This window comes from Phragmites australis, chromosome 14 (assembly GCF_958298935.1).
Source record: "Phragmites australis chromosome 14, lpPhrAust1.1, whole genome shotgun sequence".
In the NCBI taxonomy this organism is placed as follows: domain Eukaryota; kingdom Viridiplantae; phylum Streptophyta; class Magnoliopsida; order Poales; family Poaceae; genus Phragmites; species Phragmites australis.
In genome coordinates this window covers 25488362-25515849 of record NC_084934.1, presented here as the reverse complement: position 1 = coordinate 25515849, position 27488 = coordinate 25488362, and the positions used below count along the sequence as shown (strand labels likewise).

Sequence of the window (27488 nt, the reverse complement as noted above, 5' to 3'; positions counted from 1 at the left end):
AGTTTACCCAAATGGGATGGTACAGATAGAATATGTTAACTGAATAAGATGATACATATTTTTGTTTGATTAGTTGTATGAGATTGTACAAGATCATGTTTGGTTGGATGAATCATATGGTTATGGTAACCTCTTCACTACCTTTGGTAACTTCACCTCCCTCATCATCAAATAGATCAAAGACATAATACTCTATCCCAAAACAAAATCGATACATTTGATGATCTGTTACAAGATTAAAGAACTATATGCACCACATATAACTGAAGCAGCAATAGAGGTATAAACCCGACGATCTCAAAGAGCTACTAATCCAGTATTACACATACCACATCAGGATGCAAAATATTCACATCATCCTGGTGGAAGACGTGGTTGTAGCCGCAGAGGATGCGCATGGCGCGGCCAAGCTCCATGATGTTGAGGTAGATCCGATCGTTTCGCAGATTGGGAAGAGAGTAGAGGCCACTCGACTGCCATCAAGGGTCAGCAGCTTGCCCAGCTCCTTATTGTTCCACGGATCGGGGAAAAAAAAACGAGACCATTCATTCACCATGGGGATTCAAAACATGAGATCCTATCGGAGCAGGGACAGGGAGGGACGACGCGGCGAGTCCACGCGGGGTGTCAAAATGGTCGGAGACCTTACCTCACGAAAACCAATGGCAGCAGGCTTATGCTCTGGTGGTGGTGGCCTTCTGCGCCAGGCAGGCGGCGAGGTCTCCTTCTTGCCGGCGACTGTGACACCGTTCAGGATGGTGGTGGCGGCGTCCTTTTGGCCAGCGGTGATACCTATGACTCAGGTGGCGACACAACACTTGATGGAGAGGGAGAGCGATGCAAAATGGGACACAACAGGTGACAGGAACACCTCGTGTGGAGGTGGTTCCTCCTTGATGGAGTGGTATGGCCGATTTTATCGAACGAGTCGGTGCAACATCTAACGAGAATATTTTAGGTATATGTACAAACTCCATCCAAAATAAGATGGTACAATGCAACAAACCAAACGCCGGACGCACTCCCATCCGAAACCACTTCATACATGCACTGGTTAATACAACCAACCAAACAATGTGAGCCCGGCTGTGGCTGCTAACGGGTTGGCTGGTTTGGGTTCAGCGTGAGAATAGTTCGGTTCGGGTTGGGTTCAACCCGTGGGCACAAATGGGTTTGCTAGTAAACGGCTTCGTCTCGACCCGTCAACCAAGCGTTCCTCTCGACCTCTGCTCCCTGAGAACCCGACTCGTCGCCGGTCCGCTTAGATCTGGAGAAGGACCATCGCCCCGAGCGCGCCTCCTGCTCTACCCGCCACCTCCGCGCCGCTGTAGGTGAGGCGCTCGCCGCTTCTTTCCCTCTCGCCTGATCTGCACGATTCCACTGCAATCCTCGCTCGAGCGCACTTGTGGATGTGTCCGTAGGCGCTTGATCGTGGTATTGATTTGTGATTCCCTCTCGAACTCACGTGGGGATCGGTCCATAGGCGCTTGCTCGTGGAATTGATCCTTGAATAGTCAGTAACTGAGATGGATTTGGTCTTACCAGATGGTTTGTTAGTTGTTGGCGTTTAAACGATTGGCTCTTGGGAAATGCCTGAGTGGGTTACTCGAGCTGTAGTGGTTTTCCGATGGAGACTTAGAGGAAGGGTCCTGTGGGAGCATGTGGAATGGTTGCTGGTGCTTGACATGCCAAGCTCGTTGTTTGCTTGCTTTCTGTTCATTTGCAAGGCGCATACGTTATTGGGTGTTTATTGCATTGTGCTTCTCTGCTTCGTCTCAGGGAAAGTAGTGCTTTCATCAGTTCTGGTGATCACGTTGTTGCAGGATTAATGGGTTACTATAAGACATTGGAATGTATTGATGCTTGAATAAACCGCGTAAGTTTTACTTGAGCTCAAAGGGTTTACATGTGGTTCTAGTTGGATTCTTCTGATGGAGTTATCAGAACTCAGAAGATCATCTTAACGCATTAGTAGTTGCTATGGTATATCATGTTCTGTGTGGTTACTCATTTGCTTCTGAAACTGGAATTAAACACACTAGTGGTCCCTAAACTTGTGCCGTAGTTACCCACCTTCCTGTTGGCGATGTTGAAGAAATGACTTGTTTGGTATTTTTACCAGCTTTATATGTACACAGATGTTTTGAATGGCCAGCCATCCTGATGCCTCACCATGTTCTTCTCTGAATGACTCCGATATCCATTTCTCTTAGTAGTTACAAGCTTACATGATTCGTGGGCCCCAACCTTTCCCCTAGCCTTTGTTAAATGATGTGGAAATTTGTAATTTTATTTTGCAAGCCATTGGCATATCAGAATTTATAATACTTATTTTGGAGTGTTATAATTCTTACTACGACCAGTTCTTCAAAACTGAAGGAAATACACATTCATCGTATGACATTGCATACTTGAATTTTAATCCACAATTGATGGCTTACCTATATTAATGCTGATTCACATGTAGCTCCCATCTCGCTGTCATTCTTTTGCTGATATTTATTTCTTAGCAGGCTTGCTCAGCTGAGCTCACCTGGACAATAAAGTTGGAGATATCATAACGTGCATGGTTATTTTTCAGGAATGAAGCGTTTTGTCTACATAAATGACGAGTCTTACCAGAATGACTACTGTGATAACCGGATTTCTAATACTAAGTACACCTTATTGAACTTCTTGCCGAAAAATCTATGGGAGCAATTCAGGTTTGTGACCCGTCACATTCATTCTATTTTGTGATTGAAAGTAAGGTACATTATTATACATCGAGAAGCCCCAGTGGCAATGACTGTGATGATTCAATTGTCCGCATGTCTTAGTTGCACCTCCGAAAGACAATATTCAATAGATGAAACTCAGGTGGTGTATAGGCTTAAGTCGTTCGTTCAATTGAAATACTGGAATTGTTTGTTTTGGTTTTCTGTGTATTTGGGATGTGTCTGCTGCTGCTTGTTGGTGTGTGATCTTATAATTTTCTTTGGTTCATCAATGTTCGAGCTGGAGTCTTTAGCCCCTGTTGTATTTTGACACACATAATTTTGCTCAAGGACACTATGTTTGTTAGATGTTTTTCATGTTAAAGGATGTTCAGCAGTGATACCCGCACACACTAGTCCAATTTTTTTTATCCGTGTCAACATACTGGGATGCGTGTCAGATGCTCCCGCCAGTATTATTCTTTCCTGGCTGGGAAGCAGGGAAAGAGAAGCAATATATCTATCTTGAAACATGGAAGGCAGGGGGGAGAGAGATGGGAAAGTGAGGGGCAGAGAGGGGAAGCGGGTGCCATACTTGGGAAGTGTGAGCGATGGACAGGGGTTGTCAGCTATCACAGCTTGTTACATGTAGTTGATATAGAAAGCAGCCCTTTTGTTCAACCCTTCGTTACTACTGTGTACAGTAGGTTTTGACAGTGATGTATAAATAGGATAAGTTTTGGGATCTTCTTTGGCTGTGTTCCTTCAACATTCTACTTAGTTTTAAGTAATGTGGATGTTATTTTGCAATTAGAAATAATGTATATATGAAGAAAATTCCCAAATCAAGTTTTTCTGAGCTTGGCAAATTGGAAGCTTGGATCCGTGTTTGATTCAGACACCTGAGTTCATGTCGAAGTACTGTTGATAGTTACTTAGTGATGCTACATTGCTTCTCACTTACATAATTGTGATCATAGGATGTTACATTAGCTAGATGTTTTTCATGTAAAAGGATGTTCTGTGCTGTCACATTGCGTCTTTTTAGTTGGCCAGTCATGGTTTGATCCCCCCACCCAAAACTGTCATCATTGTTTCACTAGGAAGCATTTGTTATAGATATAAATTATGTTCCTTTTGACTTTTAAAACCATATGATTTGGAGCATGTTAGACCATACTGGTGTAATTGCATAAGTTAATTGGTAAGAATAGAAGAGTTACTACTTGTTTCTTTTGGTGTTTCAGGCGCTTCATGAATCAATATTTCTTGTTGATAGCTTGTCTGCAGCTATGGTCACTTATCACTCCTGTCAATCCTGCAAGCACATGGGGCCCACTTATAATTATCTTTGCAGTTTCCGCGACAAAAGAGGCATGGGATGACTATAACAGATATATTTCAGACAAACAAGCAAATGAAAAAGAAGTGTGGATTGTTATGAATGGAGTCCGGAAACATGTATGTTCCTATGTCATCCTCTTCATTGCTTAATGTGCACATCTTCGGTCTTTGCAATATGCTCTTCAGCATTTTATTTGAAATGACAGATAAAGTCAAAAGTGTATCTGTATCCAAAAATTTAAATGTGAAAAATCTAGCAATATAACCACCTCATAAATGACCCTTTTTTTGGCACTTGCTAAAATTTTGAACCTGAGAATATGACTCTCTCCAGTTTCTGCAATACAGATTCAAGCACAAGATATCCGTGTTGGTAATATAGTTTGGATTCGAGAGAATGAAGAAGTACCATGTGATCTTGTTTTGTTAGGAACATCTGAACCACAAGGCACCTGTCACGTTGAGGTAAAAAGCTGCTGTACCCCCAGCACACCTTCTGTTTGTTTTGTGGTGTATGTGTATTGTTTGCTCAGGAGATACCTTTGCTGTATTGTCCATGTGACTAATCTTTAACTGCATTTAACTTGTGGATTAAAGTGAACGTCAGTGCATGGATAATTTCTTTTAGGGTGTGTTTGGTTGGAGGGATATCCCTGGATGGGAGATGGCCATTCAGTTTTTGGAGGTGTTTGGTTGGAGGGTAAGCTGGGATGGCCACTTAAGGGGAATATTCTTCTCAGATGCTGGTTGAACCCATCCCATAAAATTGGGCGGATGAAGCCATCCATATTCTGGATGAGCTTTATCTCTGCTGATGTGGCATATTCTGATTGGTTAGAGTAAATGCACTTTTTTGTTAGCACACTTGAAATGATATTATCTCCTAAACCGTTTATCGGATTTGCGATCCAGTTGTACCATTGTATTCATTGCAATTAAATTAACAAAACAAGATCTCACATGATTATATTTTGATGAAAAATTAAATATATGACAAGTGGATCCCACAAAATTTTGGCTAACCGCATCCAAGTTCTATCCGTCCAACCAAACAAAAAATTAGATTGCCCTATTCATGCTACCAAACAAAAAATTGGATTGTCCCATTCAACAAAACATAGATGGCCATATCCCATCCAACCTTGTCCTCCAACCAAACACACCTTTGGCGATCTCATCGTGTTTATCATTATTGTTATAGAGGGGTGTTTTGAATTCCCCCCCCCCCCCCACCTTCATTATGAGTTACTTTATATTTTACTTAGTTCTATTAGCATAGGAAACAAATGTTATTTTGGATATGGAGCTACTGAACTTATTAACTGGAAGTTCGAGTATATCTAATTTGTCTTTTTGCAGAATAGTTCTCTTTCTAGAGATATCTCAGTTCAGGTTGTACCCTGTCTGTAGATAGAACAGTTTTGAAATTATTGTTGACTTAAGTTTCAAATAAAGATCTTTATGTTCAGGCCAAATATTGGTAGGATAAATTTGCATTTATTTTTTAAGTTTTAAGTTTGAATTTTTGATTTTATAACCCAACTGATGAAACATTATTCCCAACATAATTATGGTTGGCTTGAAGACTGGAGGGCCTTCCTGCAAATTTTATCTACCAACTTCTATTATTTCACTAGACATACCTTGAGTATTGTTTTCCCTTATCGAGGGCATTGTAATATTTTCCAATTTAATTATTATCCAGAATTAGTGCTTCATATATATATATATATATATATATATATATATATATATATATATATATTATCCTCCCATACCTTTTATTCTAATTATGTTTGTAGACAGCTGCTCTTGATGGGGAAATTGATTTGAAGACAAGAGTAATTCCACCACCATGTGTAGGATTGGAGTTTGAGCAGTTGCACAAAATAAAGGTTTAGATAATTTCTTTCCTGTTTTTTTTTTCCAGTTCCGCTTTCATCTAATTTCTCATTACCTGTATCCATTAATGAAACAGGGTGTGATCGAGTGCCCGATGCCAGATAAGGACATCAGAAGATTTGATGCAAACATCCGCCTGTTTCCTCCATTTATTGATAACGACATTTGTCCATTGACTATTAATAACACATTGCTGCAGTCATGCTACTTGAGAAATACAGAATGGGCTTGTGGAGTGGCGGTTTATACAGGTAATTGTTCACACACTATTATGGTCTTTTGTTTGAGGAGTGGGTTGATCCTAGGCTCCAAACATCAATTCATTTGTTTTTTTTTTTTCCGTTTGGTTTGAGGCATTGAATGAGTAAATATCACCATCTAATTTCTTGTAACCATAAGGCTAATACAAAAGGGGATGAATCGACATGGAATGATGTTATGGGCATAAGGCCCATACGCGGCCCAGCAGCCTAGGAAGGTGACGGCCATCCCTAGGGCAGCCGTCACCAGCCCCTTCATGCCACCATATAGCAGCCGCATGCTGTCGACGTCTCCAAGTCAGCTCCACCAACTTCAACGACAAGTTATCTTTAATTAGGAATGTCATTTGTAATTTAGGAAAGGATAGGATCATATCTAAAGATCCCATCTATAGTTTACTTAAGGGTCATGTTAGCTCCCTCTATATAATGAGAAGGGGTGTATCATGGTTCGGCAAGTAATAGAAAGGCTTAGTCCCTAAACTATCAACTCCAGCCTTCTCTCTCTCTCTCTCTCTCTCTCTCTCTCTCTCTCTCTCTCTCTCCCTCGTGCACCGTGCCTCCCTACACACGCTGTTGCCCTGCCCTAGTTGCTGCTCTAGCACCAGCCGCCGGCCTCCTCCTCTTCCCTCACCAATAAAAGGCTAACAAATGACCACTTGATAGGAATGGTAGTAAAATATCATCTCACTATCAATGCAAACAATGCCATTGTCGAGAATGTTAATTAAATTGAAAACATAGATTTGGATAACGTTACAATTTATCATGCTTGTGAATGGGCACCTATCAGTGTCTAGTGTCTAGTTCTTCATTTCCGTTTGAAATTGGTTTGCATTTTACCTTGTAGTTGCAGAAGTGCAGTAACCTAACAGCGCAACAGGTTTGAACGTGGACCGTATTTATGTGAGCTATGGATTGTTGTCCAACTCACGAAGAATTTTATAATGCATAAGACCCTACAAATCTGATTTTGCGAGCCCCTCTTGTTGTTTGACAGTGTTCAATTATGCCCCATCACTACTAAAAATTGTCCAATTTGGCCGTTCCAACTGATATATCTAATTATTATGATCTGGGTATTAATTTGAGCCAATGAGGATTGATAGCTGAAATCTGATTAGTTAATTGAATATTACCTGTACTTGCTAACGTTCTATAGAGGAAACTTTCACACAATTGACATAAAACAGTAAAATGTCAACAAAAAAAGTATGTAGAAAGAACTCAAATGTATTATTTTTGTACTCTTATACACGTTACACTCTGTAGAGTTCCAATAATCGTTTATTGTTCTGTGTTCTGTCTTTAGTAGTCCACAAATAGTTTATTCGACTTACTAATTTGTTAATCTTGTAATAATGAAGGGTCTTTGTACTGTTTTACACAAATAGTTTAGTCAAAGGGCTTGAACCTGAACTTAAAGGGCTTGATTGCACATTGATGAAAAGTAAAGGGGCTTAACTTGACAAAATTGTACCTTAGGGCCTTGACCGCACAAATTGAAATAGTTTGAGGGCTTAGGTAAAAATAATGCTGTTTAGCCTTATAACAATTATGTAGAACACATTATTATTAGATCTTTCTGTTCACAGACTTCTCTTACAAATCTAGTTTCAATGGCGCTGTGGTAATTTGTAGAGCAAGTGGGGAACGGTTTTTTTTAGTACTGTCCTTTCTACATATGAATCAGATTTTTGAGACACATCTGAGTTTGGCAGGGGACTGATCATTAATGTAATCTCCACTTTCCAGGCAACGAAACTAAGTTGGGAATGAGTAGTGGTGTCCCAGAGCCCAAGCTTACTGCTATGGATGCAATGATCGATAAGCTTACTGGTGCAATATTCTTATTTCAACTCACAGTTGTTGTTGTTCTTGGGTCTGCAGGCAATGTTTGGAAGGATACTGAAGCTCACAAGGTAGTTTTGTTTGTAACTTCTCACGGTTGTTCTATGTATCAGCTCTACTGTTACTTGCTAGGGACTTGCAAAGATGAAGTATCTTGCAAGATGTAGATGTCTTGTCACTAACTACTATAAAACTATTTGATCCAATTTAATAAGTCTCTTTTCAGAAGTTCCAATTTTTGCCATTTGAGGATTTATAGGTAATAAAAAGATGGGTCCAACTAGGAGGAACTAGGTAATTTTGGATTAAGAAAAAATAAGCACCCAAATTCGAGCCGAAAAGGACTTGGTCCTTGGTGGTGGGGGCGTACACCCACACCTCTCACTATCTAAGCTAGGCTCAGTTCCTTGAGAGTTGGCTTTTCCCCCTCTATGGTATACTACTCTTTCCTTGTGGCCTTCAGTCCAAGTAATGTTTCCCGAATGTGCTCTGTGAATTACCAAGATATCTATGAGTCATGGAACTTAACCGTAAGGTTTGGCAATAAAATGCTAACCTCCTCTTCCAAGGCGCTGGCCTCTATGTCTCCCTCGACGCCGCTAACCCAAACGCTCCTACCGGCGGGAAGGTCGAAGGATATGCGTTGGTGGGACACCAGCCCTTCCACCCCCAGGTCCGGTAGCCCTTCCTATCGGGATGTGGTGATATCCTCGGACGCGTTGGCGGTGGAACCGACTCAGGAGGTGGTCCCGATAACATCGGAGCCACTGGTCATCAATCATCATCCGCGTCGCCCTCGTATGCGCTGGGTTCCACGGCCCGTCAAGCCTCCTGTCGCTGTCCGCTTTGAGATACATCGGGCCTCCGAGGTGAGGCTTAGTCCAGATGCGGATGGGTGACAGTTCGTGGATGACCCGTGTTCCAGGAGAAAGCGTCCCTGTCCATCACGCTGGCCGTGCGTTCCAGTACCGGAAGACCTCCGAGGCAAATGTTTTAACTGTTTTTCGATGGCGCACTGCGCAGCTCAGTGCCGGCAACAGCCTCGCTGCTTGGCGCTAGGGCATCATTCTTATGGGTGCCCGAAGTTGCGCGATGGTTCGGGTCCGTCTCCGGCGGCTGCCCTGCCGGGTGCTTCGTCTCAGCCTACCTGGCGGTGGCGCTCGGTTTGGCACCACTTGTCTCTCTCGAAGCCCGTAGCCGCGGAGGCTTCTGTAGTCCAAGCCCTTACGTTGGCCGCTCCTGAGGATGGTGGCTTGGCCTCTGACGATGCCACTTCAGGGGATGGCCATGACAGCAGTGACAAGTGTCGGCGCCGTCGTCCTCGGAGGTGGCACTCCTCTAGTGCTGGGAATCCAGGCTCGCCACGTCGGTCGAAGGATGGCGATGGTCGTGGTTCTCGTCTGCCTTCTCCAGCGCGCTAGGAGGCCGCGGTGTCGTTGGTGATGACTAATGGTTCTAACCCTAGGTGGTGCTGCATTCTGGAGCGCTCTGAGAACATTGTGTGTGCAGAGGAAGACTTGTGTCGTGCTGTTTTCATTTCAGTGATCAGCAACAGGCCTAAAGTTACGTCGCAGGAAGTGGTGACCAAGATCGCCAAAAAATTCAGCTGAGAAGTTGCATTCATGCACATTCATTGTTCTCATCCGGAAGACTTCCTGCTCATCCTCCCCGATGAGTCGATAGTAGACCTCGTCCTCAATGGAGGGCAACCGATCCGCACCCCGTTCTTCAGGCTGCACACAAAGCGGTGGTCGCATCAGGCCCATTCCACCGACAGGGCCCTTCCTTTCATGGTGGGGCTAGAACTCCACAGCGTTCCGGAACATGCCTGGGAGTTGGCAACGGCAAAGCAGTTGCTCAACCCTTTCTGTTGGATCTAGCAGCTCCATCCGGCCACAGTGGCTTGAACGGACTTGTCGTCCTTTCGCCTTTCAGCATAGTGTTTTCGGCTTGACGTCTTCTCGCCGCAGAAGGATCTGATCATCGTTGAGCCACCGGTTGCCATGACGATCAAGGGTTCGGTTGAGAAGAGGGTGCTGGTCTACCCAGTGGACATTTGTGTGACAGAGGTGATCCAATTCGATCCCAGCATTCCGGACTCCGCACTACCTTCCGATGGCGATGACAATGGTAGCAGCAAACGGCGCCGGCGACATTCTGCGAGGAACCCCTTGCACGCCTTAGCATCTATAGGGGGTTCCCCATGCGCGGTGATAGATGTTTTGTTCGACGATCCCGTCATTGATGGCGCCCCGATGGCCATGACTGGTGCTTATTAGGATGATCCGATTCAATGTGTTGCGAGCTCGGTGCTGGGGCGTGACGACTCTAGGCGTCGTGATCCCGTTTTCCCAAGCAGCACCCTTTACATGCTGCAACACCTGAAGCACCACGCGCGGAGGAGGGTATTGTTGTACCTGCTGCAAGCCGCGCGAGCCTCGAGGCGGACCCTGGTCCGTTGGACTACATGGAATCCTCAGCCCCAGTCGCAGTTCTGAAGATTGTTGCGGCAACTGCTGGGTTGGCACCTGGGGCTGCCTCGTTGACACCTGTGGGGCCCCTCCCGAAGTCCACCACGAAGTCCACCTCGGGGTCAGGGATGGCTGCAGCTGACTCTAGGACGCCCTAGGCTGAGCAGCGGCCTTGCACCCCATGCAGACGGGGTGTGGGCTCGTCACTCGCGCCAGCCTCGTTACAACGCGTCTTCTCAGAGCCATCCACGCTCGAGGCACGAGTTCAGCATGTGACAACCACGAGGGGCTCTCAGGTTCAACGGGGGAGGATCACACCTGAGACATTCATCGCCAATATCTTGAAGCCCATCTTGGTAGTGTTCTCCCCTCCAGCCATGCCTAAGAGAAGGAAGAAGACCTTGCTGGTTGATTTCGTCCCTAGACGGAGCGATCGCATCGCGAACTAGCGCCAAGGTGTCCTGTCGGCCACCTAGGCGTCGACGCAAGTAATGCGCACTCTAGGTTTCCTGGGTGAGCAGGAGCAAATCAATCCTGAAGCACTGGAGGAGTATGATCGGGCCTTCAATGCGCCGCTTAGCCATGCACACATCACGGCTGGGCTGCACCGCCGGAAGAACAAGCGCGTCCGGTTGAGCTCATAATCGTCGCATAACTGGAGTCCTTTGTGGCATAACCGGTCGCTCTTTCTTCGCCTTTTAATGGATTTATCCAACATCTTGATTTGGAACGCTCGCGGTCTCAACTCTAATGCGCGGAGAGATGTTGTTCGAGGGGTGGTTAATGATTGTCGTCTTGATATCATGTGTTTACAAGAAACAAAGCTGGCATATATATCTAACTGGGATGCCATTTCCATCTTGGGTTCTGACTTTGATAACTTTGTGTTTCTCTCGGCAGATGAAACAACGGGCGGAATTCTCATGGCTTGTAAAGGACACGTTCTTGAGGTCAAGGCTCACCGGGTCGATCGTCACTTCGTTAGCATCTGTATTAAGCAATCGGAGCAGCAGAGTTGGTGGCTTACGGGCGTGTATGGTCCCTAACGGGACAACGAGAAAATAGCTTTCTTGCAGAAGCTTAGAGAGGTCAGAGATCATTGCATTGCCCCATGGGCTGGTGTTGGAGACTTCAATTTAATCTATCAATCCGAGGACAAGAACAATTCGAACATCAACAAGGCAATGTTGGGACGTTTCCGTCGTTTCGTGGATGAGCTTGAGATGAAAGAAGTGCCTTTGATTGGTTGTCGCTACATGTGGTCTAATGAGCGAGAGGCTCCCACACTTGTCAAGTTAGATCGTGTTTTGTGTACCCCGGATTGGGATATGTTATTCCCCGATTGTCTCCAAAGCCATGCCACTGAGATGTTAGATCACTGCCCTCGCATCCTTGGGTTCAGGGACGGGGTTAAGGGGAAAAGAAGATTTCATTTTGAGAGCTTTTGGCCGCAGCTACCTGGGTTCCATGAGGTGGTGGCAGCGTCATGGGAGGAAACAGTAGATGCTCCATGCCCCCTCGAGCGCTTCTCCTTTAAGCTTAAGCGGTTGTCCAAAGCATTACAATCATGGAGCCACCGGCAAGTTGGGCACATCAAGAAACAATTGCAGCTTGCTAAAGAGATTCTACATCGTTTCAAGATTGCGCAAGATTCTCGCTGTCTCTCTCCAGATGAAAAGTGGCTGCGTGGTGAGTTGAAGCGGCAGTGTCTAGGGCTTGCCTCCCTCGAACAAACCATGGCTCGGCTCCGTTCCCGCAACAGTTGGCTGCAAGAAGGGGATGCTAACACCTCTTTCTTTCGTCTCTAGGCTGTCTACAGAAAAAAGAAAAAAATCATTGCTAAGCTTCGGCACGGGGAGCACATTGTGACTTCACAGGAGGACAAACTCCGGGTCATTCATGAGTTTTATGATGGGCTGTTAGGGATTGCCGTTCCACTCTCAATCTTGATTTCTTCCACAGAGTCGATGGATTTATCTACGTTGGATGTGCCTTTTTTCTGAAGATGAAGTGTGGGATACAATAAAACATTTGCCGACGGACAAGGCCCCAGGTCCCGATAGCTATACCGGTCGGTTCTATCGTTGTTGTTGGGAGACGATCAAGGCTGATCTGATGGCAACTCTGTTAGTGTTGCATCAAGGAGATAGGCGCAAATTAGGGTTACTTAATGCTACCTTCTTGACCCTCCTTCCAAAGAAAGCTAATGCCATTGAAGCAAAGGACTTTAGACCAATAAGTCTCATCCATAGTTTCGCTAATTGGTTGTGAAGCTCATGGCTAACCGTCTTGCCCCTCGTCTATCTTCCTTGGTATCTCCAAATCAAAGTGCTTTCGTCTGAGGTCGTTGTATACACGACAACATTGTATTGGTTCAACAAACAGTGAAGCTCCTCCATCGACAAAAGAAACCACGGCTGCTCCTAAAGCTTGATATCTCAAAGGCTTTCGACTCGGTTTCGTGGTCTTTTCTTTTGGAGGTGCTGCGCTTCTTGGGGTTTGACCGGCTTTGGTGTAACCTCATTTCCCACCTTCTCTCCTCGGTTACCACCCGGGTTTTACTTAATGGAGAGCCTGGTGAGGTGATCAAGAACCGTCGTGGACTTCGCCAGGGGGATCCCCTTTTGCCCATGCTGTTTATTATTGTGATGGACGCGTTGAATAGCATGATCACAAAGGCGGGCGAGTTGGGGCTGTTCAAACCACTCTCTAACAGAGCTCCTAGGCACATGCTATCCCTTTATGCGGACGATGTGGTACTCTTTATTCAACCGACACAAGAGGAGATGAGTCTCGCTAAGTCCATGCTCGAGCTCTTTGGTAATGCATCTGGCCTTCATACCAATCTACAGAAAAGTTCGGTTATCTCCATTCAATGTGACACGAGTGAGATGGATATCATTGAGGCTGTTCTCCCTTGCCCCACGGCTACTTTCCCTCGTCAGTACCTTGGCTTGCCATTGTTGGACAGAAAGCTGCTCCGAACTGCTACCTTTAATCGAGAAGGTAGTGGACATGTTGCTAGGATGGAAGGCAGCTTTCCTCAACAAAGTTGGAAGGACAATTCTGGTTCGTATGGTGCTCACATCCATCCTCATTTATGTGCTCATTGCTATAGACATTCTGAAATGGGTTGTTCGGGCAATTGATAAGAGAAGAAGGGCCTTCCTGTGGAAGGGATGTGATAAGGCGAATGGTGGCAATTGTCTTGTGACATGGGATAAAGTATGTCGGCCTCTTGATCTTGGAGGACTTGGGATTCATAATTTGGAGATCCTAGGCTGGGCTCTACGCATGAGGTGGTTGTGGTTCCAAAAGACGGATCCGGATTGTCCTTGCATGGCCTGCAGCTATCTTTCCATGCTAACACGTTGGCCATGTTCGCTATTCGAAAACAACTTAGATTGGGAACGGAGAAAATACTTTATTCTAGACTAACTGGTGGATCCATGGCCAGTCCCTACTCGAGCTTGCTCCTTCATTGGTCGCAATAGTTCCTAAAAGAGCTTTGAACTGGCAAACAGTGGCACAGGCCATGCTAGACCATACTTGGATAAGGGATATTCATGGTGCACTTTCGGTAGACGTCATAGTGGATTATCTGCATCTTTGGGATATATTGGAGGAGGTGGTGCTGAGCCCCGATATGGAAGATATCCACATTTGGAAGCATACTTCATCTAGTCAGTTTTCATCTAAATCGGCATACATGGCTTACTTTACTGGTGACGTAACTTTCGAACCTTGGAAGCGGTTGTGGCGTTCGTGGGCACCATTACGGTGCAATTTTTTTCTATGGCTGGCTATTCGCAATCGTTGCTGGACATCGGATCGATTGGCACGTCGAGGGTTGTCTCATCCGGACCGGTGTCCCCTCTGTGGTCAAGAAGATGAAATAGCCTAGCATATCTTGACTGATTGTGTTCTAGCGAAGGAAGTTTGGTTTGAGCTTCTCTCCCATGTGAACTTGCAGCACCTTGCACCATCCAGGGAGCATACCATATTCTAAGAATGGTGGCGTTGGGCACATCGTCGAGTGGAGAAATGCTGCAGGAAGGGATTCGGTTCTCTCATCATCCTTGGGGCATGGTGGTTGTGGAAACACCGCAACGACTGTGTATTCAATGGGCAAGCCCCTCTGTCGTAGGTTGTCATTCGTGAAATTAAAGAAGAAATCCCACTCTGGTGTACTGCAGGTGCCAAAGGCTTAGCTGAGCTTTGGCATAACTAGAGTGTGTCCTCTGTGTATGCACGCGCGTTTGTGTGTTGGTTCTCCCCCTTGGGAGGAATCATTGTATGGGTCCGTTATTTCTCTATCTAATACAAAGATCCACAGCTCTCCTGCGTGTTCTAGAAATAAAATGCTAACCTCCTAGGAATTATACATTTGATCTCTTGATTGTTCAGGACGCTAATCCACTTGACAAAACCTCAGAAATCTTGTTAGCTGCATTATACATGACCACATTGATATTACAGGACTTCTATGTTTTGCTGATCATCGAATATTTTTATTTTCTCCTTGCAGCAATGGTACGTCAAGTATGATTATGATGAGCCATGGTATCAGATTTTGGTTATACCTCTGCGGTTTGAACTGTTGTGTTCTATTATGATTCCCATTTCGATAAAGGTGTGTCTTATGTGTCTTGCAGTTCACATGGTTCTGATATAAGTCCACCTCATGTGACCGTGCAGCTTTTCCTCAGACATCTTCTTGGCATATATTTCTACCATCAACCTCTTTAAAATATGATGTTGCAATGTCGAATTTGATTGGTGCAAAAAAAATTCTCGCAATTGCATACTTGCATTTGCATGACTCCGTAAACACTTATTGCTCCTATAAATATTCTGGATGTTTGGTGCCTCTAGCCTATCGGCACCGCCCCCACAGATACTTTTAGTACTGTTTAAACTGATTTTAATTTAAACTATTGAAGCCCTTGATTATTTCAGCATAGTTCTATGGACCACATCTCCTTGTATGGTGTGTATGTTCGTAATTTTTTTAAATTTTCTTCTGTTGGTAGCTGTGTTACATGTTCCTTTTCTCCATTTGGCAATGCCGCAATGCTAGAAGGAAACACCAGGTGGTAGATACATACCATTTTTACTTACATTAAGTGCTGCTTTGGTCAGATCCATGTCAGTGAAGCTCTGAAGACGATTTATGCATCTTTGTAGGTTTCTTTGGACTTTGTCAAAAGTTTATATGCAAAGTTCATAGATTGGGACGAGGAGATGTATGACCTGGAAAACAATACACCTGCCCATGCAGCAAAGTAAGCAATAACGCACATGTCTATTGAAAAGCAGAAGGACAATTGTCCTTTTTTTCTTTTCTAAATCCAACCTCCTCACAATAACTTTCAGCACAGCAATTAGTGAAGACTTGGGACAGGTTGAATATATTTTGACAGATAAAACTGGGACACTGACTGAGAACAAGATGATCTTCAGGAAGTGCTGTGTTGGGGATACCTTTTATGGGAATGAATGCGGAGATGCGCTCAGAGGTCATATTTAATCCCGCTTAAGTATTTCTTCTTGATTCTGTTGTTAATAATCGCAAAAGCTAGGATCCTTGTGTGCTCTCTCATTAATTTCTCAGAAAAAAAGATAATATTGTGAGTTTTGCTACCTTCGTTGACAGCTTCCATCTTTCAAAAACATTAAATCATTAATCGTGTCACAAAAATTTTTGGTTTCTTTTTGCTAGCTTTCATTGATCCTTCTTGCAAGTTTTTTTCGTCTTCTAAATTTCCTTTTCTGTTACCCGTCCTTCTGCTTTTAATACCAATGCAGTCTTGATTTTGTAAGATGTGGAATTACTTAATGTTGTTCCAAGTTCATAATTATGTTGACTAATCTGTTTATATATGTTTAGATGTTGAACTGCTGAATGCCATCGCCAATGGTTCTCCTCATGTCATTAAGTTTTTGACAGTCATGACACTCTGCAATACAGTTATTCCTATAAAAAGGTTATACCTTCATTCTTCTGTCAGTTACGCCCTACATCTTGTATTCATTCTTTTTACCATTGATCCTTGACCTTTCTACTATGGATTCCAGTCCTAGCGGATCAATTTTGTATAAAGCTCAGTCCCAGGATGAGGATGCTCTTGTTAATGCGGCTGCAAATTTGCATATGGTTCTTGTCAGCAAAAATGGAAATAATGCAGGCAGGTTTCCTGGCTTCTAAATTTATGTGTTTCATTTTGTATAGTTGTGTTAACTAAATAATTATACATCTACTGAAGCAGAAATTCACTTCAACCGGCGAATGATTCAGTATGAGATACTTGACATCCTAGAGTTCACATCTGATCGGAAAAGAATGTCTGTTGTCGTATTGGATTGTCAGAGTGGAAAGATTATCCTCTTGTCCAAAGGTGCAGATGAAGCAATTCTTCCTTGTGCTTATTCTGGTAATCACCATAATTATTAAGCATAGCATTTTTTCATTATTATTTAAATATCTTAAACTTAGCATTAATGTTGCACTTTATTTTATTCTCATTTTGTGACATACAATTTAGTTATAACTTCTACTTTAGAAGTAAGAAATGGCTGCTCATATTTTACCTGTGCTGTCTTGACTGTGGGTACTCGCAAAGCAGAACATAGAAAACTTTGTCAATGCAACTCAATCGATGACCTGTGTTTGACCCGAAGATCTCATGATAGTTCATTTTCAGGACGGCAGACAAAGACGTTTCTTGATGCAGTTGACAAATATGCTCAGCTGGGGTTGCGCACACTCTGCTTTGGATGGCGTGAGCTGGAATCAGAGGAATACACTGAATGGTCTCGATCATTTAAGGAGGCAAATAGTGCATTAAATGACAGGGAGGTAATTATCATATTTATTTATCTAGTCAATCCAATATATTTCATAAAAATTTATTCTGCGACATTTGTTTTGCTCAGTGGAAAGTTGCTGAGGTTTGCGAAAAATTAGAACATAGTCTGGAGATTCTAGGCGTCAGTGCAATAGAAGATCGCCTCCAGGTTCTACCTTTGCCTTGATTTCATATCACGTAACAACACAGCATTGTTCTTTTTGATGTTCTCCGTTCCTGTCTTATATTTGGATATGTCCATAGGGCGGGGTACCAGAAACTATTGAAATACTGAGGCAGTCAGGAATCAACTTCTGGATGTTAACTGGGGATAAACAAAGCACTGCCATTCAAATCGCTCTTTTGTGCAACTTGATTTCTTCAGGTATCTGTATTTTTATGAACCAGTTTTTACAGTTCTACTTCATAGTAGTTCCATGTACAAAAGATAAGTAATGGGGGCAAAATGAAAAGGAGGATGACCTATGGGGAGGTTTATGTGTTTTCCTTTTCTTTGTTAATTGAGGAGACTCCTGACTTCTAAAGAAGTCTATTGTGTTAATCTTTTCTTAATTTTTACCTTTTTTAAAAAAAGAAGTAAATGATAATTATGAATAAGCTTGAAGGCACAGATAAGGTTTTTGATTGCACTAAATTGGGTACATGGCTTTAATTGCTTGAAAGTGCATTTGTGGAGGGAATTGGTTAAGTGTTACCTGGACACTCGTGTTTTTTTTTTTTTTTTTGCCAAATTAGACACCTCGAATCCGAGTCGGATTTCGACACCCGTGTCGGATTCCGAGTTGTATTTCGTATGTCCAAATTTTCTTTGCTGAATCGAACACCTGAATCTGAGTCGGATTTCGACACCCGTGTCCGTGTCCAGGTAACACAGATTCATTGAACCAGTGTCAACGGAGTAGCTCATCAAAAGTGCATACTGAAGGAGCCTCAGTGCAGTTTTTGCTTGGATAATGGAAATGAATGAAATACCATTTTAATTTTTTTTTATTGTCTGTAGAACCCAAAGGGCAGCTGTTGTATATCAATGGGAGAACTGAAGATGAAGTTGCTAGAAGCTTGGAAAGAGTTCTACGTACCATGCGGATAACATCATCAGAACCTAAGGTTAGTTAAATGTAGCTTTACAAGAGGGATTATGGCCTATTTGGTCCCTAAACCTCCATGTCTCATTTTGGTCCCTAAACTTTCATTTGTGTCTCACCTTGATCCCTTAAGTATGGGAAAGGCCAAACAGACCCTGAACTATGATCTTTTTTGGGGTAATTGGAGGAGTTGTCTAGTTGGCACTTGGCACACCTCGTGGCATGCTGATTCAGGCCTATACCATTTGCTGACTCAAAATCACAAAAAGACTAAAATGCCCTCTCTTCTAAGCCCATCACCTGCTGGAATGAGGCAGAGGCAACTGCAACATCTGTTGGTGACAGTTGGCATTAAGTCTCTTCACTAGCTATATCAAAAAGGGATTTCCATCTCTACTCCAGCACTGGTTTGGTGACCTTGACTACTCACCTTTATGTTATGGACAGAAAGTTTGGATTCAAATATCCGAGGAAAAAGAAGAAGAGGAGGTACTCCGTACTCAATCTCTCCTGGAATTGCAGTCGACTCAGATTCGGCTGGACCTACAGCCAACTAAAAATATGCATAGTACTTTCCTGGTTTGTTAGATTGATATCTCTGAGTCCTAGTCAGTTTGTTAGTTTCCTTCCTGTTTCCTAAGTTAGCTAGATGGCTCCTCTTATATAAAGGCAGCCTAACCATTGTTTAATGTATTAAGCAATAGTACAAGAAAAGGGCTTTGGTGGCCAACTTGGTTTAGATCAGAACCTCACATCGACGGAGAAGCCGTTGACCCGAGGGCGATCTGCCCTTATCGGTCTCCTCTCTTTTCCTCCAATACCATATTATTTACATCCAGGTGGTCCAGTGAGCTCCGGCTTGGTATCCTGACACCACATGCTTCAACTCTATGAATCTGTGCCACCATTAGCTTCTCTCAGATCTGTGCTACTGCCTGCTGCTGCTCCTTCCACTTCTGCTACAGGATGACATATTGGCTCCTTGTCAGCCTACCTCTCTGATCTTTGATGCGGTCATCGGTGAGACCCTGAGAGGGAAAAAGACAAGTTGTCAGTATGGTCGTTTGTTTCAATTCGTGGCAAGTTTTGTAAGCTTCCTTAAGCGAGTGAGTTTGTTTGGGTGTACTTGAACCACTCTTTTTTCCTCCCTTAATGCAATGATACACAGCTCTCCTACGTGTTCGAGAAAGAAAAAAAAGACAAGTTTCTTCAATGACTAGTTTAACCCTAAATATCACGATCAAAATGAACCATTTTTGATGGTTCAATGGCCAGTTGGTCCGTTGGACTGTTTTTAAAATATGCAATATTAAGATGAATGTGCAATTATCCTTTATGCCTTTATGGTGATATCAGCAACCTGAAGAAAGTTTGTATCTTGACTTGTGCAATGATGTAGTTTTTGCTTGGAACAGGAGTTGGCTTTTGTTGTGGATGGTTGGGCATTAGAGATTATTCTGACACACTACACCGAAGCTTTTACTGAATTAGCTGTTCTTTCAAAAACTGCATTATGCTGCCGTGTTACACCTTCACAGAAAGCACAGGTAATTCTTTGCCATTGACTTCTTTTTGCTTGTTTGAGCCAACTATATTCATCAGCATCAGTCATTTTGATGAACAAAGTAAGTTTAAATGTTAAATTGTGGTACAATAATTGTGATATCTATTTAAATTTTAGTATTAAAAGAGCAATATAGTAATATGGTTTTCAATCAAACACCTGTATACACAATTTACTAAGTTACTATATAAGGAGCCTAGCAAATAAAAGAAGAGACACGGTAATATGCTTTTTAACCTGTTATGAAAAGAGTCAAGTTAGTTTAGGCAAGTTATCTGGTCGGTTAGTATTAGGTAAGGTTAGAGAGTCTTAGGTGGTTATCTATTTCCTAGTTTCCTAAGTTGGCTAGATGGCACTTCTCATATAAAGGTAGCATAGTCCTTGTTAGAAGGGAATCAAGCAAGAAGAATTTAGAAAAGGGCTTTTGCCTAGATGGTTAGATCATAGCCTCTTCTCAGCGGGCGACACCCGACGATTAGAGGGAAATCTGCCCTTGGCGTCAATCAAAGCCTCTAGTCTACGGGAGAAGCCCCGGATTAGAGGGCAATCTGCCCTATATTACCCCTTGTATCCACTGTTCCTCTCGTTACCATAATATAATCGAACGCATGCATACACATACGGATATGGAAAAAACAGACACTAGACATGGATATCTACATGGGCCTTTGTTCTTTCCTAATCTTTTGTATTGCTTTGTTTCGCCTAGTATTGGTATTCACCCTAACACTCTTCTCTGTAGCTAGTGAAGCTTCTAAAATCATGTGACTATCGAACTTTGGCAATTGGTGATGGCGGGAATGATGTAAGGATGATACAACAAGCTGACATTGGTGTAGGAATTAGTGGTAGGGAAGGTCTTCAAGCTGCAAGAGCTGCTGACTATAGCATTGGCAGTAAGTACTTTACCTTTTGAATTTGTTCTTCTGTTACCACAATTCTTATGGTCACTACATTCTTTACTTCTGAAATTTACAGATTATCATAGTTTTTGTATATTAGGTGTAGTTGTGATAGTATCACTGTTCTTTGTTCTCGAGCTTTTGTACCAAATACCTGGTACATCACACTATTCAGTTATCGTTGCTGTGCACAAATATCTTCAAGTCGGTTATAAGTGAATCATCTGTGTCTCTGTTAAAGTCTATTGGGGAGTTTTGAAATATCAAAATAAAAATTAAAGCAAATGTTTTCATAGCCCAACAGTGACATCTTGGCTCTTCAGCAGACGACCAAAGTTGACTCCCTCCAATCGTGGATTGGGTGCGTTATTTATGTGGATTTCCACTAGGATTTTGCGGGGATTGAAAGGGTGACCTATGGATTGTGAAACTTAAGATGACTATAATAATCAATTGTCTCCACTCTCAACAAAAAAAGGAAAAAAAAAAGTCAGTCATAGAATGGTCTATATATTCTTCTAGAACAATTGTGAAGGCTCATGTAACTCTACCAGTCTCTTAGATAAGGTGTATGTACGATTTATCTTTTGGTGATTGGACAGTTTGTTCAGCATCAAATAAGTGGATAGAAGCATTTCGGAGTGTTTGGTCAGACGTTGCCGTAGGCTCATTGAGATATGAGTTCAGTTAATTTTAATGATATAGATACTTTTGGAATGATAGTGATATACTGATACGCGTTTCAGTTTTTTTTTTATGACTTCACATGTAAATTGAGCAGTGAATTCAAATATTATATATGTTCGTTTCTGGGGATACGTCATCTTATACTGTTTGTCCATTGAGGAGATTAATATTGTTGTGCGATATTTCCACACTCTACCCCCTACTTTAATGCCCTGAAAGATATTGAGCGGCTGTAGGCTTTTAGCGTGTCAGTCAATAAGGTATGTGTGGTTTTTCATTAAATTTTTCTAGGATTTAGTGCCCCATTGGTCTGTGCGTGCATTGGACTTGGACAAGTATTGTGAATGGGATGGAGCATCTGGCAAGTTAGTATTATATTAGACCCAAGAGGTCCGAGGTAGAGAACAGTGCAAATCTCTACAATGGAATATTTATGGTCACTAATAATTAATAAAGTTGTAGACCTGGGATTTGATTGTATATTGCTCCCTAATAAGTCATGTCTGAGAGTTCATAGTAGTTCCATAACCATGGTTTTGGAGTGAATTTGTGTGAATTCATATGTTGACTGTTTTGGTCCACCTTGCAAATTTACATCCTTTCTGACAACTGTTCTGCTTTTACTTTTACTTGGCAGAGTTCAGGTTCCTGAAAAGGCTGATTCTTGTCCATGGGCGGTACTCTTACAACCGTACTGCCTTTCTTTCACAGTATTCTTTCTACAAGTCATTGTTAATTTGCTTTATTCAGATACTGTAAGTCATAGAACTTCAGTAATTTTGCCTCACCATTTTTTTTTGGTTGAGCTATTACATAAGTGTTATAGTTGGGCAACTATATAGTGCGTGCTGCTCTTATTAATGTTCTCATGTTCTGTGCATGCAGTTTTTCTTTTCTTTCAGGCATTGCTGGAACTAGTTTATTCAACTCGGTTAGTTTGATGGCTTATAATGTTTTCTACACAAGCATTCCTGTTTTAACTACCATCCTGGACAAGGATTTATCTGAAAAGACAGTGATGCAAAACCCAGAGATATTACTTTATTGCCAAGCCGGAAGGTAAATTTATACCCCTTCGATATTGTTGTTAAAGGCTGGTATGTGATTTGTGTGATTTATTATTATCTGTTAGTAGACTACATATATTTTTTTATTACAGTTTGAATTTCTTTCAGTAATTCGGATTTCATTGCAGGCTTCTCAATCCAAGTACTTTTGCTGGTTGGTTTGGTCGATCATTGTATCATGTAAGTTCTTGTTTCTATATGACACCATCTTTGCTTATGGTGTGCAAATGGTAGTTTGCACATTTTCATTAGAAGAGCGTTCTTTCAACTTGCTCTTTTGATGTGTAAATCTGGATTTATATTGCGCTGAATTATATATTGTTTGTTAGATACAACCGAAACATCAGGATTCAACAAACCACCAAAAATTTGCCGAACAAATTGGATCTGTAAAAAACAGAGGGCATGTGGTTTTCTGGAACAGCACCTTATGGCTGGTTTCTGAGATCCAGAACCCTGGATTTAGCTGAATAAGCCATCGATTGGAGCTACCTAACGGTCTACCGCTCCCTATATCTCTCTGAATGGTCTTCAGTAGGGGTGAAAGTAGTACGGATAACTCCCGATCCGGATCTGAACCCTGGATTTAGCGGAATAAGCCACCGATAAGGATAGTCCTCACACTTCCATTTTAAAAAGTGTACCTCGTATGTTACTAGTTTTCTGCTTTGCCCGTTCATTAAATATCTCCACTAAGCCCGTTATGTATTCATTGACCTATACTAAAGCCGATCACTAATCGAGACAGCAGCTGCAGGTGTATTTGAAATGAATTGAAATCAGTATATTTGTTTTCATGTGACTGAAGTGAGTGTATTCTCTTTTCCTTGTTTGATTGTAGGCAATTGTTATTTTCTTGATAACCATCCATGCGTATGCTAATGAGAAAAGCGAGATGGAAGAGCTGTCAATGGTAGCCCTCTCAGGAAGCATTTGGCTGCAGGCATTTGTTGTGACATTGGAGATGAAGTATGAATTAGGAAAACTTGGATCATTATCCTCCTAACTTAGCAACTGCTACCATTTTTATTAGAGTGGCCCTTACCTGTCTTTTCACTTGCAGTTCTTTCACATTTGTTCAACTTCTGGCCATATGGGGAAACTGCATTGCCTTCTATGTCATTAACTTCTTTATCAGCAGTATACCTTCTTCTGGAATGTACACCATTATGTTCCGCCTTTGCAGACAACCATCATACTGGATAAGTCTGGTGGTAAGTTCTGTTACGTACTTTTGCTTCGATAAGGCCACATGTGCACTCGTCATTCGTCATGACTGTAAGATGTCTTTTTTTCAGCTAATCAGTGGAGTTGGAATGGGTCCTGTATTAGCTCTGAAATATTTCAGATATACATACAGACCTAGCGCTATTAACATTCTTCAGAAGGCTGAGCGTTCACGGGGCCCAATGTACACCCTGGTAAATCTGGAGTCTCAACTGAGATCGGACAAAGGTAATATGATGGTTCCCATTTCCACAACGCCAGTCAAGAACAAGAGCTCTGTTTATGAGCCTTTGCTTTCTGATTCACCTATGGCATCCAGGCGACCCCTTGCATCATCATCATTTGACATCTTTCAGCCAACACATTCCAGAACTTCTCACCCGAGAAACATAAAGGCCAATTAACTTTTTGTTGTTTTTCTACCACAGTTTACTGCCAATAGGAATACCAGAATGACAGACAAACAGTATCTATCAGCTGAATTTGATATGTTGTATAGTTCTGTTAGTGATTTGCAGATATGGCCCAGAAAAATTAAATTGGAAACAGACAGAAACCCTTTGTATTTTACTCTGAACTATCTATACCTGCTAGCAAAAAAGAAAAACAGTTCATAATTCTGCACCTTATTTTTGCTTTAGGGTTTATCTTGAATGTTTTTTAGACAAATATTACGCCTGGTCCCTACGTATTAGTTTGGAAAATGAATTAATTTTCCAATAAGTCTAATGTACAGAAAATAAATTATTTTGCAGTCTATCTGAAGAGATCTCCAATCATGGTGCGCTCTGGACATATCTAATCATACCTTTTAAGTTTTTTTGTATGAGATCTCACGCCTTTTAAGTCAGGCGTGAGATGTGAGATAAATATAGCTCAAAGATCTATACTGAACAATATAGAGCAAATTTAATCCATAATTAAACCATACTTCAATTTATTAGTTACATTACACATGTCAGCTTAGCTACCAACATGAACAAATGAGGCTACAACCGAATGTAGTGTGTGTGCTACTAAACCCCTTCCCTTTCATGATGGATAAGCCATGCTTATGCACACCTGGAATGATAAAGCAAGAGTGAGATACAAGATCTCAGCAAGCGAACACTTTAACAAGCTATTTAAACCATAAGATGTTAAGCATCAATTTAATACTTCAACCAGTATAAAAGATAATACATGATATGATCATTACTCGGCAAATTTGTTCTACAGAAAAATAAAATAAAGAGGTGCTTATTCAGATATAGGAATTAGGTGAATAAAAAAACAACTACAGAAAAAAAAAGAGGTACTTCTTCAGATATAGGAATTAGGTGATCATAAAAAAACAACTATGATGTAAGGTATTTATGAAAGAACTATTTATCTCATGTGACTTGGTATAAACAACATTCATAAAATTTAAGCTTCAAGACTTAAGTAGGACATGGAAGAAAACTCTCCATCAATGATATCATAAAATAAATTAAAACTACAAAGAACAATGAATATCAAATCCACAAGGATTACCCACTCATGACCACATACCATCTACAAGTAGTAGTCTTACTTTAATAGCTGCATACATTTCATCACCACAATATCAATTGTAAAAACTTCTGCAATGCAATATAGTGCATATGAATGCTATGCAATGCAGATCCGCGTACAAGTCCACAGTAACTTTACAATCCACAGGTTAAACTATATTGTATATGAACTTCTAAGAAGCATCATCCTTATAGACTTCCATGTCAACTTCAATGCAAAAATACTTCAATATAGATAAAGTTCAATGATTGCATATGCAAAGCAATGAAAATGATATGTTCACTGCTTGCATACCCGTCGTAGTATGTGGCTTAATGCTTGTTAGTCCATTGCCTTCATGCTCGATGAAGTATGAATCTGCATTGTACCCCTCCTCGAGTAACGTACGATATTGTATCAGTACGGTCGCGGCTATAAGACGGCGATATACCTTCAAATGCAAATTATTTCTCAAGAGCATTTCGAAATAGTCATATAACTTTCTTACTGACCTGATTTAAATGCACTCTAGAATAGTTATATGACTTAACCCACCGACTTGGCTTGGATGCACTTATTCATGACATGAATGCAAAGATGCATTAATATGCACTGCAATACTTCAAATACCGAAAGGTAAAAGTCATATAACATGATCTTCAACAATATACCTTGGAAAGAGAAATATAAACAATGTGTTCTTCACGTATATTCATCCTAACATAAATAAATACCTTATGGCCATATAGCGACATATTAAATATAAACTGAACAATAAACTTTATCATATAATCACATGAAAAACTTCTTCTATGTAAGGCATCAATAAGGCAACTAATCCTCTTATGCTAACCCATGATTAACTTCTTTCATATTAAACATGTATAAGTCATCAAGAACTTCATCCCCTTACCAGTTATGAGAAATATAGAAATAACCCTAAGTTATGATCTTCGGTTGCTCATCTAACTCAAAGCTACCATCTACCTAAGTACATCCTACCTCTTAGACATGTTTTAAACAACAAATTCTTCATTAATTCAAATCACTAAGCATAATTATATGTACTGCATTTTTAGAGCGTAGATAGTAAAAAGAAAAGTTAAAGTTGTAGCACAACTGTTACATTCACTTATCTTTATCGACGAATATGATGAACGCTAATTGGGTCCCGAAGTAGCACCACCTGTACAAATACATTTTCAGTATGTAACAGCACAAAAAACATACACAAATCAAATATTCGCCTCCCACGCCCAGAAACCCACGAACATGGCATACCGCCAAAACTGAAAATTCAGTCATACCTTAGCAAGTTTGCTTCACAAGTCTAATTTGATGGACCACAACTGGAGTTCTACTTAACCAAAAATTACGTTCTTTATCAATATGGAAAGCATAAGAAAACCACTACAACTTTTTTCACATTGGAGAAACTGGTTCGGCCTCTAAAGTGGTCAAAAGCTAAATAGATCTATTACTGTCCCGCACCACATCAGAACTTGAGCCAACTTAAAAACCCATAACTCTAAAACCACTTGGGCTAAAATTGTGAAATTTCACGAGCATAGAGATCTCTGAATCCACCACAACTTTTGTATTACCAAGTTTTAGAGGAAAAATCATCTTGGCCACGAAAACATCACCGAACAGAAACTGCCCGTTCTGAAATTCCAGGAAACACATGCTGCGCATATCGACGATTCCTCCAACTAAACGCCTCTAAAACGACGGGCTAAACATCAAATCTCAGACAAACGGATGGGGAAATACTCAAATCCATACCTTGGAGCACCACAGTGAGAATCCATAGGGAATCCCCTTCTTCCTTGTTGCCTTCCCCTTCCTCCTCCTCCCTCCTCATGCCCAGCAACAGCAACAACAATGGGTGAGCCTTCAGGGGCAAGGGGAGCAGGAAGTGGTTCCTCTTACGTTCATGTCAGAGGGACATGGTCACTGACGTGTGGGGCCTACGTGGTCACTGAGAGTGGCTCCACGCGTCAAGCAATTACGTCAGGTGAGTCTCATCCGGGGGAGCAGCAGGGAGT

The 27488-nt window shown here is 41.9% G+C and overlaps 1 protein-coding gene and 1 long non-coding RNA gene across 6 annotated transcripts; one reads left to right on the top strand and one right to left on the bottom strand.

Moving 5' to 3' along the window:
* The first annotated feature begins 1171 nt into the window (after positions 1-1171).
* On the top strand, positions 1172-24820 carry LOC133890078 (phospholipid-transporting ATPase 2). Of its 5 annotated transcripts, XM_062330524.1 has the most exons (26): positions 1172-1331; positions 2582-2705; positions 3944-4157; positions 4389-4505; positions 5843-5935; positions 6019-6193; positions 7958-8124; positions 15053-15157; positions 15712-15809; positions 15901-16043; positions 16415-16511; positions 16603-16712; positions 16794-16958; positions 17229-17383; positions 17461-17541; positions 17637-17757; positions 18394-18500; positions 19894-20025; positions 20785-20938; positions 22269-22386; positions 22517-22690; positions 22827-22878; positions 23540-23667; positions 23762-23912; positions 23997-24153; positions 24681-24820. In XM_062330524.1, the coding sequence occupies exons 2-26, from the start codon at positions 2584-2586 to the stop codon at positions 24725-24727; spliced, it is 3183 nt and encodes a 1060-aa protein (XP_062186508.1). In that variant the 5' UTR covers positions 1172-1331; positions 2582-2583; the 3' UTR covers positions 24728-24820. The 5 variants fall into 5 exon arrangements, with proteins under 5 accessions (XP_062186508.1, XP_062186505.1, XP_062186506.1 ...); XM_062330521.1 differs by lacking the exon at positions 24681-24820 and having other exon boundaries at positions 1174-1331; positions 23997-24549; XM_062330522.1 differs by lacking the exon at positions 24681-24820 and having other exon boundaries at positions 1174-1331; positions 2514-2705; positions 23997-24549.
* On the bottom strand, positions 24811-27488 carry LOC133890079 (uncharacterized). The gene is made up of 3 exons (XR_009903990.1): positions 27226-27488; positions 25756-26626; positions 24811-24987 (listed from the first exon to the last, which is right to left on the bottom strand). It is a non-coding gene; the product is annotated as an uncharacterized LOC133890079 (long non-coding RNA).